We start from the raw sequence: 15406 nt of genomic DNA, 5'->3' as shown, positions 1-15406 counted from the left end.
TAAATAAAATGTTAGCAAGGAGATTACAACAATATATCACAAAGATCACACATGACCAGGTGGGATTTATATGCAGGACTGGTTCAATATTAGGAAAACTATCATCATAATTGGCCTTATCAATAACAAAAACAACAAAAATCAAAAGACTATCTTAATAGATGTAGAGAAAGCTTTTGAAAAAATACAATACTCATTCCTACTAAAAACACTAGAAAGCATAGGAATAAATGGTACCTTTCTTAAAATGATAAATAGTATCCATCTAAAATGAAGAACAAGCTTTATCTGTAATAGGGATAATCTAGAAGCTTTTCCAATAAGATCAGGGGTAAAGCAAGGATATCTGTTATCACCACTATCATTCAATATTGTATTAGAAATGCTACCTATGGCAATAAGACAAAAAAAGAAATTGGAGGAATTCAAATAGGCAATGAGAAAATAAAACAATCACTCTTTGCAGATGATATGATGGTATACTTAGATAACCCTAGAGAATCAACTAAAAAGCTAATTGAAACAATTAACAACTTTAGCACTGTTGCAGTATATAAAATAAACCCACACAAATCATCAGCATTTCTACATATTACCAACAAACCCAGCAGGAAGAGAAAGAAAGAGAAATTCCATTTAAAATGGAAATGCTGCATAGGTGATTCTTGGTTTTAATCCTAGCTCCTTTGACCTCCAGACTATCATATTGTAAACCCTTCAGTCCCTTAATGTAGAAGCTGCTAGATCTTGTGTAACCTTGATTGTGACTCTACCATACTTGAATTGTTTCTTTCTGACTGGTTGCAATATTTTCTCCCTGACCTGGGAACCCTAGAATTTCACTATAATATTCCTGGCAGTTTTCATTTTGGGGTCTCTTTCAGGAGGTGATCAGTGGATTCCTTCAATTCCTATTTTATCCTCTGGTCCTTCAATAGCAGGGCAGTTTTCCTTGATAATTTCTGGAAAGATGATGGCTTTTTTTGATCATGGCTTTCAGGTAGTCTAATATTTTTGGTCAGTTGTTTTTCCAATGAAATAGTTCACATTGTTTTCTATTTTTTAAAAATTTGTTTGGTTTTATTTTATTGTTTCTTGATTTCTCATAAAGTAATTAGGTTCCATTTGTTGTATTCTAATTTTTAAGGAATTATTTTCTGCAAACAATTATTTCTACAAACAACATTGGGAGTCTACCTGCCAAGACAAACCTAGGGACTATATGAACACAATTACAAAACACTTTTCACACAAATAAAGACAGATCTAAACAATTGGAGAAATATTAATTGCTCATGGGTAGGCTGAGCCAATATAATAAAAATGATGATTCTACCTAAATGAATTTACTTATTCAGTGTTAAACCAATCAAAATACCAAAGAATTACTTTACAGAGCTATAAAAAAATAATCACAAAATTAATCTGGAAGAACAAAAGGTCAAGACTATCAAGGGAATAAATTTTTAAAAAGTGTGAAGGAAAGTGGCCCTAGCAGTACCAGATTTCAAACTATATTGCAAAGTGGTAATCATGAAAACAATCTGGAACTGGCTAAGAAATAGGGTGGTCAATCAGGGGAATACATTAGATACAAAATACACAGTGGTAAATGACTACCATAATTTAGTGTTTGATAAACCCAAGTATTGGGGGTAAGAACTCACTATTTGACAAAAATTACTAGGAAAAACTGAAAAGCAGTTTGGCAGAAACTAGACATGCACTGACATCTCATATAATATACCAAGATAAGGTCAAAACGGGTATATGATTTATATACAGAGGGTTATATCATAAGTAAATTAGGGGATCATGGAAAAATGGACCTTTCAGATCCACAGAGAAGGGAGGAGTTTATGACTAAACAAGAGATAAAGAGGATCACAGGAAGAAAAATGGACAATTTCGATTACATGAAATTAAAAATGTTTTACAGAAACAAAACCAATGAAGCCAAAATTAGAAGGAAAGTAGGAAAATGGGGCAGCAAAATTTTACAGCAAATTTGTCTGATAAAGGCCTCATTTCTCAAATATACAGGAAGCTGAGATAAATTTATAAAAGTAAGAACCATTCCCCAACTGATAAATTAAAATAAAAATTTTGTCATTTTTCACCAGGGTACACTCCTCTGGACTTCATCATGCTCCCTGTGGTCACTGCCCTCTCCTCCCCTCCTTTTAGTGTTCTCTTATGTCCTGTCTTTCATCTTTAAATGTAAACTCCTCACAGGCAGGGATTGTCTTTTGCCTTTCTTTGTATCTCTAGTGCTTACCACAGTTCCTGGCACAGAGTAAGTGCTTAAAAATATTTATTGACTGACTATTACATAACAGAACTATACTGAAGATAATAATTCAAGAAGCAGTGTAATGCGGTGGCTAATACTAGTTAAGTGACAATGAACAAGTCATTTAAAATTTCAGTATCCTGGAATAAGTTGTCAATTGGCAAGGATGGTAGGAACTGCCGCACCAAGAAATTACAGTTCTGGACAAAAATAAAATAATTTAACAAATTCAATTAAACAAATTAAGCACCTACTATGCACAGAGCACTGTGCTAAGCAGGAGTGGGTGAAGGGATAAAATATAGTCTCTGTTCTCAAGGATCTTGCAGCCTTAGAATAAGATGTGTCATAAACACCAATAACTGTGTTATACAGTATTATGTGATAAGAGCACTAGATACTGAAGTACATTTATGCATCAACAGGCATGAGGTAATAGGATATAGTAGGGAAAGAGGTGGCTAGTCTTCAAATTTAAAAAAAAAACAACAACCAAAAAACAGATTCTATGGTATGTCTGAGTCAGCTCAAACCAGCTCTAAAGAGCTGATTATTAAATTTTCAGTGTGAGCATTTACACCTCAAAAATCAGCAAATGTTTCAAATCAAGGCTTTAGTTTTTTATTGATTGTCTAGACTTAATAAAGTGTTAAATAAAATATTAATAATGCATATAAGATTTAAAAGTATATTTTGCATACAGTTTTCCTCTTGGAGACCTGGTTGTTAAACATCCCTCCCCACAACAGATTTTAATTCCAGCTCTACCACTTACTAGATGACTTTGGACAAATCACTAAGAAGTATTGGCTTTTCCCATCTCATAGCATTGTTTTAAGGATCCTGTGATTATATGTACATGTATACATGTGTGTACATACCCACGTATATGTCTGTATACATAAATGTACATAGATTGTGTGTATGTATATACATATGCTGTGTGTATATATACATGAATGTGCATATATTATATATATGTATATATATGTGTGTGTGTGTCTATATATATATTTAACAATTGGCTCTTGAGAGCTGGTTGGAGCTGACTCAAATACACCATAGAATCTGTTTTTTGGTGTTTTAGCCAAATCTTTCCTTACTACATCATGTTACCTCATGCTTGTTGATGGACAAACATACTTCATGTGTCTCCTGTGTATATTTAGATTGGAAGCTACCTTATGGCAAAATAGGTCTCTTTTTCTCTCCTTGTCTCTGTCTCTGTCTCTGCCTATCTTTCTCTACTTGGCATGCCCACCACAATACCTGGGATTCTGTTTTGATTCAATTGACAATCAATGCTTACATGGGAATTGAAAGGTAAATTTCACAATCCTTTTTATAAAAGATCAAAGTATTTTGTGAATTAGTTTCTATTTCTGCTACATAGGAAAGGTCTGTAGGGTGTCCCAAAAGTGTTAATGTAGTTTTTAATAATAGAAAATGGCCCTAACACTTTTTACTATATCTGTATCTCTGTGGAAAGTTGAAAAGCTACCATTTCCTTCTTTCATTTTTTCCTACAATTGCCTTTTAAGTGCTTAAGTTACTGAATTAAAAGCATATTGGTTCATGCTTACATATATACATACATACGTACGTGCGCATATATATGTTTATATATATGTGTTTATATATATATATATATGTATAGATATATATTTTGGGGGGGTAGGGAGGAAGGGTTCATTATTGGCTGGATACGAGATGCAGAGAACATGCAAAGCCATCAAGACCACAGGTGTTAAACTTTCTATTGCTAAGTTTATATCAAAAGCTTTTTTTTTTCGAATTTCATTTTAAAATCAAGTTTTGGGGCTGGCTGTTTCATTTTTAGATCCTGTTGACCTAAGGGCTGTGCTCTCCCATGGCCATGTCAAAAATCTTTTTTCCCCTTGTTTCTCCTGTGTGGCATTTCTTGGCATTGACCTTCTCTGCCAGCCCTCGGCTGCCAAAAAATGACACAACACAGAGCAAACATGATCAAACCACATTATACTTGCTCTTTCAGGACTAGACCTGCTACATCTGTAACATGTTTTCAGTCAACTCCAGAACTGTTCTGCCTATGATGATAATGGATCTACAGAGAGTGTGGTGTTTTTCTTTCGTTTCAGTCATATCCAACTCTTGGTGACCCCATGGTTTACTGTTTCCTTCTGCAGCTTATTTTACAGATGAGGAAACTGAGGCAAAAAGGGTGAAGTGATTTGCCCAGGGTCACACAGGGATCTCTGAAATCATTCCATCCAAACCCCTCATTTTACGGATGAGTTGGTGCGGCGGATAGAGCACAGGAGTCTGATTCACAAAGATCCGAGTTCAAAATGTGCTTCAGATACTTCCTGGCTGTGTTCACCCATTGCGAGTCACTTAACCTCCTAGATAAGTGATGTGATAGATGAAGCATTGGGCTTGGGATCAGGAAGAGTTCAAAGCTGGCCTCAGACACTTACTGAGTGACCCTGGGCAAGTCACTTAACCTCTATCTGCCTTAGCTTCCTCACCTACAAAATAGGGACAGTGTTCGCCAGGGTTGGTATGAAGATAAAATGAGATAATATTGGTAAAGCACTTTGCAAACCTTAAGGTGTGACATAAATTCTATTGTTATTAATTAACTGCCCCAGCCTCAGTTTCCTCATCTGTAAATTGGGAATTTACGGATTGGGAATACCACCTACCTCACTGGGCTGTTGTGAGGATCAAATAAATTAACATATGTAGAGCCTGTGTGAGCTGTAAAGCATTATGTAAACACTAGCTCTTTTTGTAGATGCAGAAACCGAGGTCCACAGAGGTAAAAGTCCCACGGCACTGAGGGGCACAGTTTGCCCTTTGACCCAGGCCATCTGACTTGAGATCAAGACCTCTTTCCACTGTGCCATGACATCCTTCAGGAGACTTTTTAAAATGCTTCAGGAAGTTTTGATTTCTTTCTCGTGGGGAGGACTTCCACTGATGATGAGGACAATCCTGTCAGCCTTAGTTGGGGGACTTCCCTCAGTTGTGGTGACTGAAAAAAATGGATGGTCCCATTGGGGCAAAACTTCTCCCACTAAGAATTTCTAAAATTAGGCTGGTTCTCTGACAACGGAAACACACACAGTTCATCCTTGGGACTGGATGTGGAGCATCTCCTGCTTGGTTGTTGTTGTCTTTCAGTTGTGTCTGACTCTTTGTGACCCTGTAGGCTACATAGCATGTCAGCACTGTCCATGGAGTTTTCTTGACAAAGACGCTGGAGTGGTTTGCCATTTCCTTCTCCAGGGGATTAAGGCAAACAGAGGTTAAGTGACCTGTCCAGGGTCACAGAGTCTCTGAGGCCACATTTGAAAGCAGATCTTCTTGACTCTAGGTCCAGCACTCTATCCACTGAGCCACCTAGCTACATCCAGCTAGTACCTGCCAAACCAAGGGCTTCACCTGCACAGTAGTACAGGTAGCATGTTTAATTCTTTGACTAGATCACAAAGTTGGGGAAGACCTGTGCTTCTCTATTTTGTCTCTCTGCGGTATGACTTCTCAGCCTAGTGTCCGTGAGTTTTCTTTTGAAAATATTTTGATGACTGCATTTCAATATGGTTGCTTTCCTTTGTAATACTCTATATTTTATGTATTTAAAAACAGGATTCTGAGAAGGGGTCCATAAGCTTTACCACCAAACTACCAAAGGTGTCCACGACACCAAAAAAGCTCAAGAACCCCCTGGTCTATAGTTTCATAAAGATTGGATTCCATTAGAAAAAGGTGAAGTGAGCAAGAAGATACTGTTACTACATGGATTGAAGGAGTGCCAAGGGCTGCTCCTTGGAGCATCATTAGCATATAGAAGGAATTCTGCCAAGTATCCTAATGAATCAGAGTAAAAAATTCAGGTTCTGGAGATGCTGGCCAGCACTCCATAGAATTACTGTGAAATACTCCATAAACAGCTATGCTTGATGCCAACAGGGAAGGAAGGTATCTCATCACATGCAAACTTAAAAAACACACACACACACAAAAACCACAAAGTGATTATGAATCTAAGTTCCAAGTGATCAGAATTCAGTGGTAAGTAGCCATGTTCTCTCCTAAATAAAGAGCATACTTACTTGAGAGGAAAGTGATAGAAGGATATGCACTCAACCTTGCAAGCTGACCTGTGGGTGAAAAAGGATATAAAACAAGAGAAGTGACACACCAAGTCAGGGAGGCAGCCAAGCTGGTGAATTATCTGGATGAAAGCCAAGCACACAAAGAGGGTGGCGGTGGGGGGCTGGGGAAGGGGAGGAGAAGAGGGAATGGTGGCTGGAGCATTCGCATAATTAGACATCTGTACGTTTACAGAAAATCATCTTAAATTCTTCCAGACACATTTCTTCTGTGGTTCTGACATTTTATTTCTGTCCGCCATTGTGGTATCTGGGCATAGATGAGAAAGCAATGTGAAAACAGCTTAAAAGAGGTTTCTTCATCTCAGAGAGAAGACTGTAAAACACCGAGTATTTCCTCAACAAGTTTTACCCATCAACATAATTCCTGATACATTAAAAAAAAAAACCTGGATCCAATGTACTGTAGAGAACAGCAGAAGGGTGACCTCCGCCTAACTCGTGGAATGCCTGTAGTCACAGTTCCTGGTGTTACACAAAGCCAGAAATAACTGAGCTCCAAGAGGGAGCCAAGCTGAGGAGCCTAGAAAAACAGGAACCCGGGCATTGATAATTTTACTATATCTCTCTGTGTACATGAAATAGAGCCAAATGAGAAACATGTGGGGATATCATCAGTCAAAATTCCCTGTGACTTTCTAATGGCTTGATTCCAAGCAAAGTGACATATCTCTTCCCTGCTGTGGAATGCAGTGAACATCCCAGGGAAAAAGAAACCTTCACTGATCTGGATTTTAGCAGCTTTATGCAGGTTTCTGCAACATGTTATGTATTTACAAATATTTACAAATAAATATGTTTATATATTTATAACTATAAATAAACAAATTTATATAAAATATACAATACATTTATACATAAATATTCATATACACTTTTATACTTATATATGAAAATTCATATGTAAATATATTTTATATATTTATCTCTCTATTGATCTCTAGACAAGTATCTATATATAAAGAGAGAGAAAGACAGAGAGACAGAGACAGAGAGGCAGAGAGAGACACAGAGAGACAGAGACAGAGAGAGACAGAGAGAGACAGACATAGAGGGAGAAAAATTCACATTTTTTAAAACAACTAGACTAACGCATTAGTCGTCTCTTTCCCAAGGTGCTTTTGAGACCAAATTCATAAAGTCTAATGAAATGCCAGGAGTTTAAGCCCTAAGATAAAAAGATACAAAGATCCCAGCAAAGATGGAGCTAGGATCTATGATTTTGTTATTCTTTTCTTGTAAAAGTACAATAGGATGATTTTAATTACATTTTCTTTTATCAAATCACTGCCCAGAAGAATTATAGAGGCTGAGAAGCCATGCTTTCTTTTCTTTGGTTGGGGGAAGGGAAGTATTTCCCTTTGCCCTGTAGTCCTCCAGGGAGAATATTTCAAATTTTGTCTTAACATGTCATGTGAGAAAGTCAAATAAAAGGTTATTTTTTTTCCTTTGGTGTACTTAAAAAAGAAAGAAAAGTGTACAACAGACACCAAAATGCAGAGAAAGCTAGTCTGGGTGTTCAGGAGGTGATATAGGTAGGCAGTATAATGTGATGGAGCCTACAAAAGGGTATAGACCCAGCTATATGCACTGGGGGTCTTGAACCTCACTAATAAACATAGAAGAAAAAACAGAAAGGGAAATTAAAGATGGGAAGAGAGCTAAGGAATGAGGGAAAGCCATCATTGTCAAAAATGTATGTATTATTCTTTCTGAATAAGGACTTAGGGTTGGAAGTGATCTTAGAGGGTTGAAGAGCATTAGGTTGAAACTTTTCCTAAAATATGAATCCTCCCAATAACATTACTGATAAGTGGTTATCCAAACTGAAGCTGTAGACTTCTAATTCATTTTCTCCTGAGGCAGCCCACTCTGGTTTTGGACAGCTAATTTTTTTTCATTTTTTTTCATTTCCAGTCATTTTTTAGTCATTTTTTTATTTTAAAAAATCGCACCTGTGATTTCATTGCTACAGAGAATCCCTGATGAGCCATCTAGTAATATAGACTGGCACCTTTTGTGCAGTTTAAAGTCTTAGAGATTTGCTTGGGTAACTGAGAGGTTAAAGGACTCCCCTAGGGTCACAAAGTCAGTGTATGTCAGAGGTGGGACCTTGAACTGACTTCTTCCTCACTCTGAGGTCAGTTCTCTATCCACTAGGCCATACTGCCTCTTAGTTCTTTATTCTACCACCTATCGGTTCTGATTTTTCCTTCTGGGGGCTAAGCAGAATGTATACAATCCTTTCCCCATATGAAATCCTTCCAAAAATCTGGGATCCCAAGATTCCAGTAAGTCTTTCCTTTGCCAGGCTCAATATCCTTAAGGAGTTCCTTCAAGTAATTAGTACAATCAGATTTTGAGAACCTTTGCTGTCCTCTGCCCTCTTTCCCACCTTATAAGAGAGCAAATATATTTCTAGTATTTTCTGAAGGCTTGCTTCCGACTTCTATATCTGCATCTTACAGTTTTCCCAGAACCTCTTGAAAGAATATGGTGCTCCGTCATCTGTCCTTTTTTTTTTTTTGGAGGAAATCAGGGTTAAGTGATTTTCCCAGGGTCACACAGCTAATAAGTGTTTGAGGCCAATTTGAACTCAGGTCCTCCTGACTCCAGGGCTGGCGCTCTATCCACTGCACCACCTAGCTGCCTCTGTCATCCGTCTTTAATGGAATCCATGAGTAGATTGTCTCCATTTTCCTTGTAAGGGTAGGCACAAATAGTTTTAACTTACTTTTATTGCTTATTCTCATCTGATAACTAATACAACTATTCAAATATAATTAAGATAAGTATTTAGATACTGTAGCAGTCTTAAAGTATTTCAGGAAATAACATATCTTTTATTTCTTCTAAAAATCTGTTTCTAATAAATATGATGAAGTAATAATCTCATCATAGTGCTATGAGACCCAGAGAGAGAAATGAAATTTCTGCCAAAGTTCAGTTTGGGCACAGTAAAGGCAACATGTTTCTCCCAACCTGAGTAAGGCTTTTTCTGACATTCTAGATAGAGTTTCAAATAAAATATTTTTGAGGAATGGATAGAATTAATTTGCATGATTAGTGTTACTAGTACTTTAGTACCTGACTGCTTGTCAATGATTTGATTTAGGGTCTAAAATACCACGAGCAAAGGGCCTCATCCCTCAGAAAGTGGGAATGAACGAATGTTCTTTGTTCTGCAAAGGATCCCAGCTATGAAAGTAGTTCTAATGCATACTAATAGAGGGAGGACTAGGGAACAGCATGAATCTGACCCTTGTACCTGGTAGGCTTCATCCTGTAGTTTCTGCTTCAGGTATTCTTCCATCTTGAGCTCATTTTCCAACTGACGGACAGAGTCATTTTCATAATTTTCATCCTCAGTCCTCACATAGGGGTCCCCATCTTCTGTAACCCTGAGAATACAACAATAAAATTAATTGGAGCAAATGGATCTTGGGCACAAAAAGAAATTGACTGGAACTAAGGGAGAACGCGGATAAGAAATTCATAGCAGATGTGTGTTTTCTTGAGAGGCAGCATGGTTTAATGAGAAGAGCATTTGGTTTGGAGTCAAGAGAAACCTGACTTCATATCTTAACTCTGAAACTTAAGCTTTGTGATTTTGAGGAAATCGCTTAAACTTTTCAAGCATCAGTGTTCACATCTGTAAAATGAAGACAATACAGTTGTCCCTTCCACATCGTGGGGGTGAGGGGCACTGTGACCCCACAATCGGGAAAATCCTCATCAAATATTTTGGCCCTTCCTTTTCACCAGAGAAGAAGTCTGAATTATTATGGTATTAAAAGATAAAGTTTGTCAATATTATACAATACCATACACATATTTTATGCATTTCTGAGTTTCTAAACTTTTCCTGTGTCATCTGCTGGCCTTTGCCTGTTGTTTGAGGCTTCTGCAAAACTCCACCAAAATTCACATTTAATTTCTTATGCTGATCTGTGGTATGTCGAAACCACAATGGGCCAAGTTGCGATGTGGAAGGGATAAGTTGCGATGTGAAAGGTATAACTGTAATATCCCTACTATGCAGCTCACAGGGTTGTTGTAAGGATCCAGTGAAATAATACATGTTAAGGGCTCTATAAACTGCAGGTATAATTATTATTATTTCTAGCAGTAATTTCTTCCTTAGTTCTATCCATTTCCACCTCTATGGTCTATGTTCCTTGGAGTTTTATATTCATTTCTAATAACTAATAAAATATCCTCTAAAATAATATTTTCTTGTGTCCAAGATTCTGAAGGACAGTTTCTACTATATAGAGAAACACACAATGAAGGATATCCTGTGGACTGCATAGTTTAAGCCTTAGGCTAAAGTCTTAGAGCCACAACTAAGAAAACTATAGGTAACTAATCATACATGAATGTTTCATTAATAATATAATTATTAATAACTGTCAACAACATTTAGCAATAATATTTACTACATATCAATATGTTATTTAATTTAATATTTATATATTATATAACATCAAACATCAATATATAATATAATATTTAATATTAATGTTGGTATATTAATAATATCAAAGTATATTATAGTATAATAATAAATATATGTAATGGTAAGCAAAGTGCAACTTCTCTCTGTTTTTTCTTTCAGAGTACTTCTTAGCACTAAGGCAACCAAGTACCTTTGATTGAGCCTTGCCTTTGTTTGTAGGAAGGCCCACACCCTTTTGCTAATTAGGTCACAAGAGACGTGAAGCTCTGGAGAGGTGTGAAGCCCTTGGGACCTGAAAAAGGGTATAGATACTCTGAAGTTAGCATTTTGCTTGTGGCTCACTCATTGGAAGAGCATTCCTGTGATTTCGCCAGACACTCTGGGTAGCTATTAAGAAGCCCTCAGACTTTGAAAACTCAGATGTTGGTGCTCTTTTGTCTGGTAACTGCGTATGTATTGCTATAGTCAGACATATAGAAGCCTGTTTGTTGATTTGTGTTATTTCGCTCTTGTTTATATAATTTCTGCTTGTAATTTCTGTTTGGATTTTCTCTGAAGTTCAGGGTGCTGACTTTTTCCCCTGAACTAAGTGAATGATGTATGTATGTTTAATTAAAGTGAGATTGTTAAACCCTTAAAGTTGCTTTCCTTAGAAAAGCAGATCAAAGAATCTGTGTTAGCAGCCCTCCTGTGTGCTGGTGTCGTTGGTCTTGTTATTGACCTTACACAGCCACAGTAGCAGCAAGTAGCAACATTGTTGTTACAATATATTACAATAATATTAATAATATGATAATTAATAAAATGAATGTTTATTTACACAATAAAGATTAACTCATTCCAAAGAATGAACACATGAAATAATGAATTACAAGGGATAAAAATTCTATAACCATTATATTTTGACCCTCTGTTTTATATTCTGCTTACTAGCATGTGAATTTTAAACAAAGGGCAATGATAATTTTAGGCTAATACTGTTCTTTTACAGAGATAATATAAACAGTTGGTAGAGAGGGTTGGGCTTTGATTCAGAAAGATTTGCCCTGGGTTCAAATTTCACCTCTTACTGGATGTGTGACACTAGGAAAGTCACTTAAGCACTATGTACTTAAGGCAACTTGTAGTGATTTATCAACTCAGTTATACATGGGTCAAGCTTCCTTGGTGGAAGGCATTTCATGTTGTGAGTTCCCCAGGACAGATCTCTCATAGATGTTTTTTATGTATCACTCTTTTATCTATCTATCTATCTATCTATTCATTCATTCATTTATTTATTTGTTCATTCATTCGTTCATTTATTTATTTAATATTTTAGTTTTCAACATTGATTTCAATGTTGAAAATTTTGAGTTACAAATTTTCTCCCCATCTCTCCCCTTACCCCCACACCAAGATGGCATGTATTCTGATTGCCCCTTTCCCCAGTCTGCCTTTGCTTCTATCTCCCCACTCCCACCCCCCCATCCCTTTTCCCCTTATTTTCTTATAGGGCAAGATAGATTTCCATACCCCATTGCCTGTATGTCTTAGGCATCACTCTTGATGCGTGCCAATAATTTCAAGATGGCATCAGGTCACTTTCTCCTTTGGTTCTTCAAAGCAGCTAAGCTTCTTCTCTGGGAATCTATAGCACCTTTTCTGTTTGTTGCCCTTCCCAGAAATTCTCTATAGAGAATGATAGCTGACTCTGCCCAAGTCTTTTTATATTCATAGCTATTCCTAGTAGGTCTTGCCTCCCAATTCTGCTACATTAAAAGCATCCCAGTTCTTTTTCTCCATCAGGGATAGGCCATAGGTGGTGCCATCTCTTTTCCAAAATGAAGGAACACCTCTTCTGCCTCCGTATACCCTACATTCTCTCCAGCTACTCAGTCTTTTATTTTATTTTTAGGTTTAGAGGAACACAAACAAAAAAGGGGAGATACTTACATATCACTGCGCATGGTGCCAGTGGAGGCTCCACTGTGAAGGTACCCAGGTTTTCGGGCATGGATTTGTGCAAGGAAAGCCTTTTCAGAAGTGGGTGATGGAACAAGGTCATCAAATTGGGTCCGCCCAAATTCAGAATCCACGTTACTCTCAGTCTCACTCCCCACCTCTATCGGGCATAATCAGAGATAATACAACAGAATCATTCGCTTGGGATTTTAGGAAGTTCTTTTGACTACTGGCATTGTGAACATTTTTGATTTTTACCCAAATCACTGAATAAATTTAAAAATCACAGGCTGCATGTAGAATTTTATTCTAAACACTGAAAAAATGTGGGAGCTTCTTGTCTGCTATAATTGATATGAATCTTAGAAGCCTTTCCCCTCACTACCAAATACCCCATTGAATTTATTTTTTAAACTTTTCCTTTATATAATGCTATAATCCTGTAATTCTTAACATTTTGGAACTGTAACAAATATGATGCTAAAAATGCCATTTGCCAGTGAAGTCATAACTTTTATGACAAATTATTATAATTGTGTAAACTGATAGCATTTGTCTGGAGAGGTATTTTATTGCCTCTCTGGAGAGAGCAAAATAATCAATTCTTAACAATTTACCTGGGTAGCAGTTCTATGCTATCATCCATGAAGGCTCTAATTATATACCTTCTATCTACTTAGTGATTGGACAGCTAGGTGACCTACTGGATGGAGTACTAGGCCTGGAGTCAAGAAGACTCATCTTCTTGAATTCAACTCTGGCTTCAGACACTTACTAGCTGTGTGATCCTGGGCAAGTAACTTAATCCTGTTTGCCTCAGTTCCTTATCTGTAAAATGAGCTGGAGAAGGAAATGGCAAACTATTCCACTATCTTTGCCAAGAAAACCCCAAATGGAGTCATGAGAGTCAGGCACAGCTGACTAAAAATATAAATCAAGCAGTAGATACAGTGTTGAGCCTGTAGTCAGGAAGACCTAAGTTCAATTTCAGACTCAGAAGCCTTCTAAGCTGTGTGACCCTGGGCAAGTCACTTAACCTCTACCTTAGTTCCTCAACTGAAAAGTGGGGATTAAAAATAGTACCTAACTCACAGGATTGTTGTGAGGATCAAATGAGATAATATTTGTAAAGCAATTATTTATCTGAGTGCCTGGCACACAGTAGGCAGATAATAACTACTCCTTCTTTGATAAAATCAGTTCATACCTACATTGGAGAAAGAGGTCCCTAAATTGATAAAAATCATACTTCCTTCACCTATTTGTTTATGTCAATGCACAAGATAACAAGTTAGAAAAAGAAAGGCGATTTCAATCCTGTTCCCATCCCTATTTTATATTAGGCCTTTCAGTATAATTTTGTGTGTTTGTGTTTTTAAATTAAGCATCTAAACATGAAGTCAGTTTTATCTCTGGACTAGCTCCTTAATAATAATAATAGCAGATGGGAAAGGCACAGAAGTCTAGGATCTCTAGAAGTTCTAATGCTATTTAATTAGTAAAATGTGGATTTTAATGTTAGGTTTATAATAATAAGAATAGTAAAAATTAAGTTTCTGATAGTGTCCTTCCCACTCAAACTTTGGTATTTAAATTCGCATTATAATACAGGCATCAGAATGTCAGTGAGCTCTTCCTTTACAAATTAGTTTTTCACCAAAGAAGACAACAAAAGCAACTTATTGAAGAATCCAGAGCTATCACTAATATGTCTACAACAAGTAGGAAAAATTAGGAAGACTTAGCTGGAATTGTTTATTCTTAGTAAGCTTATATTGTCACTATAATTGAATACATTTCATGTTAGATCTGTAAAAAAGAAGAGGAGGAAGGAAGTAGTGTGTTACTGTGGAAAGGGAGCTGAATTTGGAGATAGAGGACCTGAGTTTGAATCCTACCCCTTATGGCCTATAAAACCTTGGGCAAGTCACTTAACTCCTCTGTGACTCAGTTTCCTTATCTTTAAAATGAAAGGGTTAGAGTTGATGGTCTCTAAGGTATCTCACAGCTCTAAATATATGATTCTGTGACAAATTCTGCCTCTAGAGAATTTGTCGTGAATGCCAAATAACTTTTGAAAATTCAAGTGTGCCATTACATTTGCAACGACCATACCAATCAAGACAAAGTATACATTTTCTCCTTTTGTATTTAACGTGAAGCTTCTTTATTATTTAAGTTTCTAAGATTTCATAGTAGTTTTCCTGAATCAAGACTATTTTATCTTTTGACAGTATACTACATAATAGGATCTAATCTTAGCTCAACTAGGAACTAGCAATGGGCTTTAGGTGAATCATTTACTGTTTCTCAGTTTCCTCTCTGTAAAATAGAGATAACATTTATACTCCTTTGTTCATAAGGTTGTTGAGAGGAAAAAGTGGGATCTGTAAATTATAATGTATACTTGAATAAGCATTAGTATCTACATTTGCAAACTAATTTCAATTCAGTGAAAACTAAACAAAAAGCAACAACAACAACAAAAAAAACTAAACAAAAACCAAAATTGACTGGACTAGAATTTAGTTCACTGGACTAGTCGCTAGA

General features: G+C 36.6%; 1 protein-coding gene across 4 annotated transcripts in view; it reads right to left on the bottom strand.

The window, feature by feature from the left end:
* The window catches only part of DTNA (dystrobrevin alpha), a 341889-nt gene that overhangs the window by 5468 nt on the left and 321015 nt on the right, over positions 1 to 15406 (bottom strand). For 3 of the 4 annotated variants that reach the window (XM_036752990.1, XM_036752997.1, XM_036753014.1), the window contains 3 exons: positions 12848 to 13016; positions 9722 to 9854; positions 6394 to 6441 (listed from right to left, as the gene is read on the bottom strand). In XM_036752990.1, the coding sequence (XP_036608885.1) occupies positions 6424 to 6441; positions 9722 to 9854; positions 12848 to 13016 (320 nt within the window). In that variant the 3' untranslated portion in view covers positions 6394 to 6423. The remainder of the gene's footprint in view (positions 1 to 6393; positions 6442 to 9721; positions 9855 to 12847; positions 13017 to 15406) is intronic. The other variant, XM_036753027.1, reaches the window with a different exon arrangement.

Source organism: Trichosurus vulpecula, chromosome 1 (assembly GCF_011100635.1).
Source record: "Trichosurus vulpecula isolate mTriVul1 chromosome 1, mTriVul1.pri, whole genome shotgun sequence".
Taxonomy (NCBI): Eukaryota; Metazoa; Chordata; class Mammalia; order Diprotodontia; family Phalangeridae; genus Trichosurus; species Trichosurus vulpecula.
Note: the sequence above shows the minus strand (reverse complement) of the source record. Positions and strands in the feature narration are given on the sequence as shown.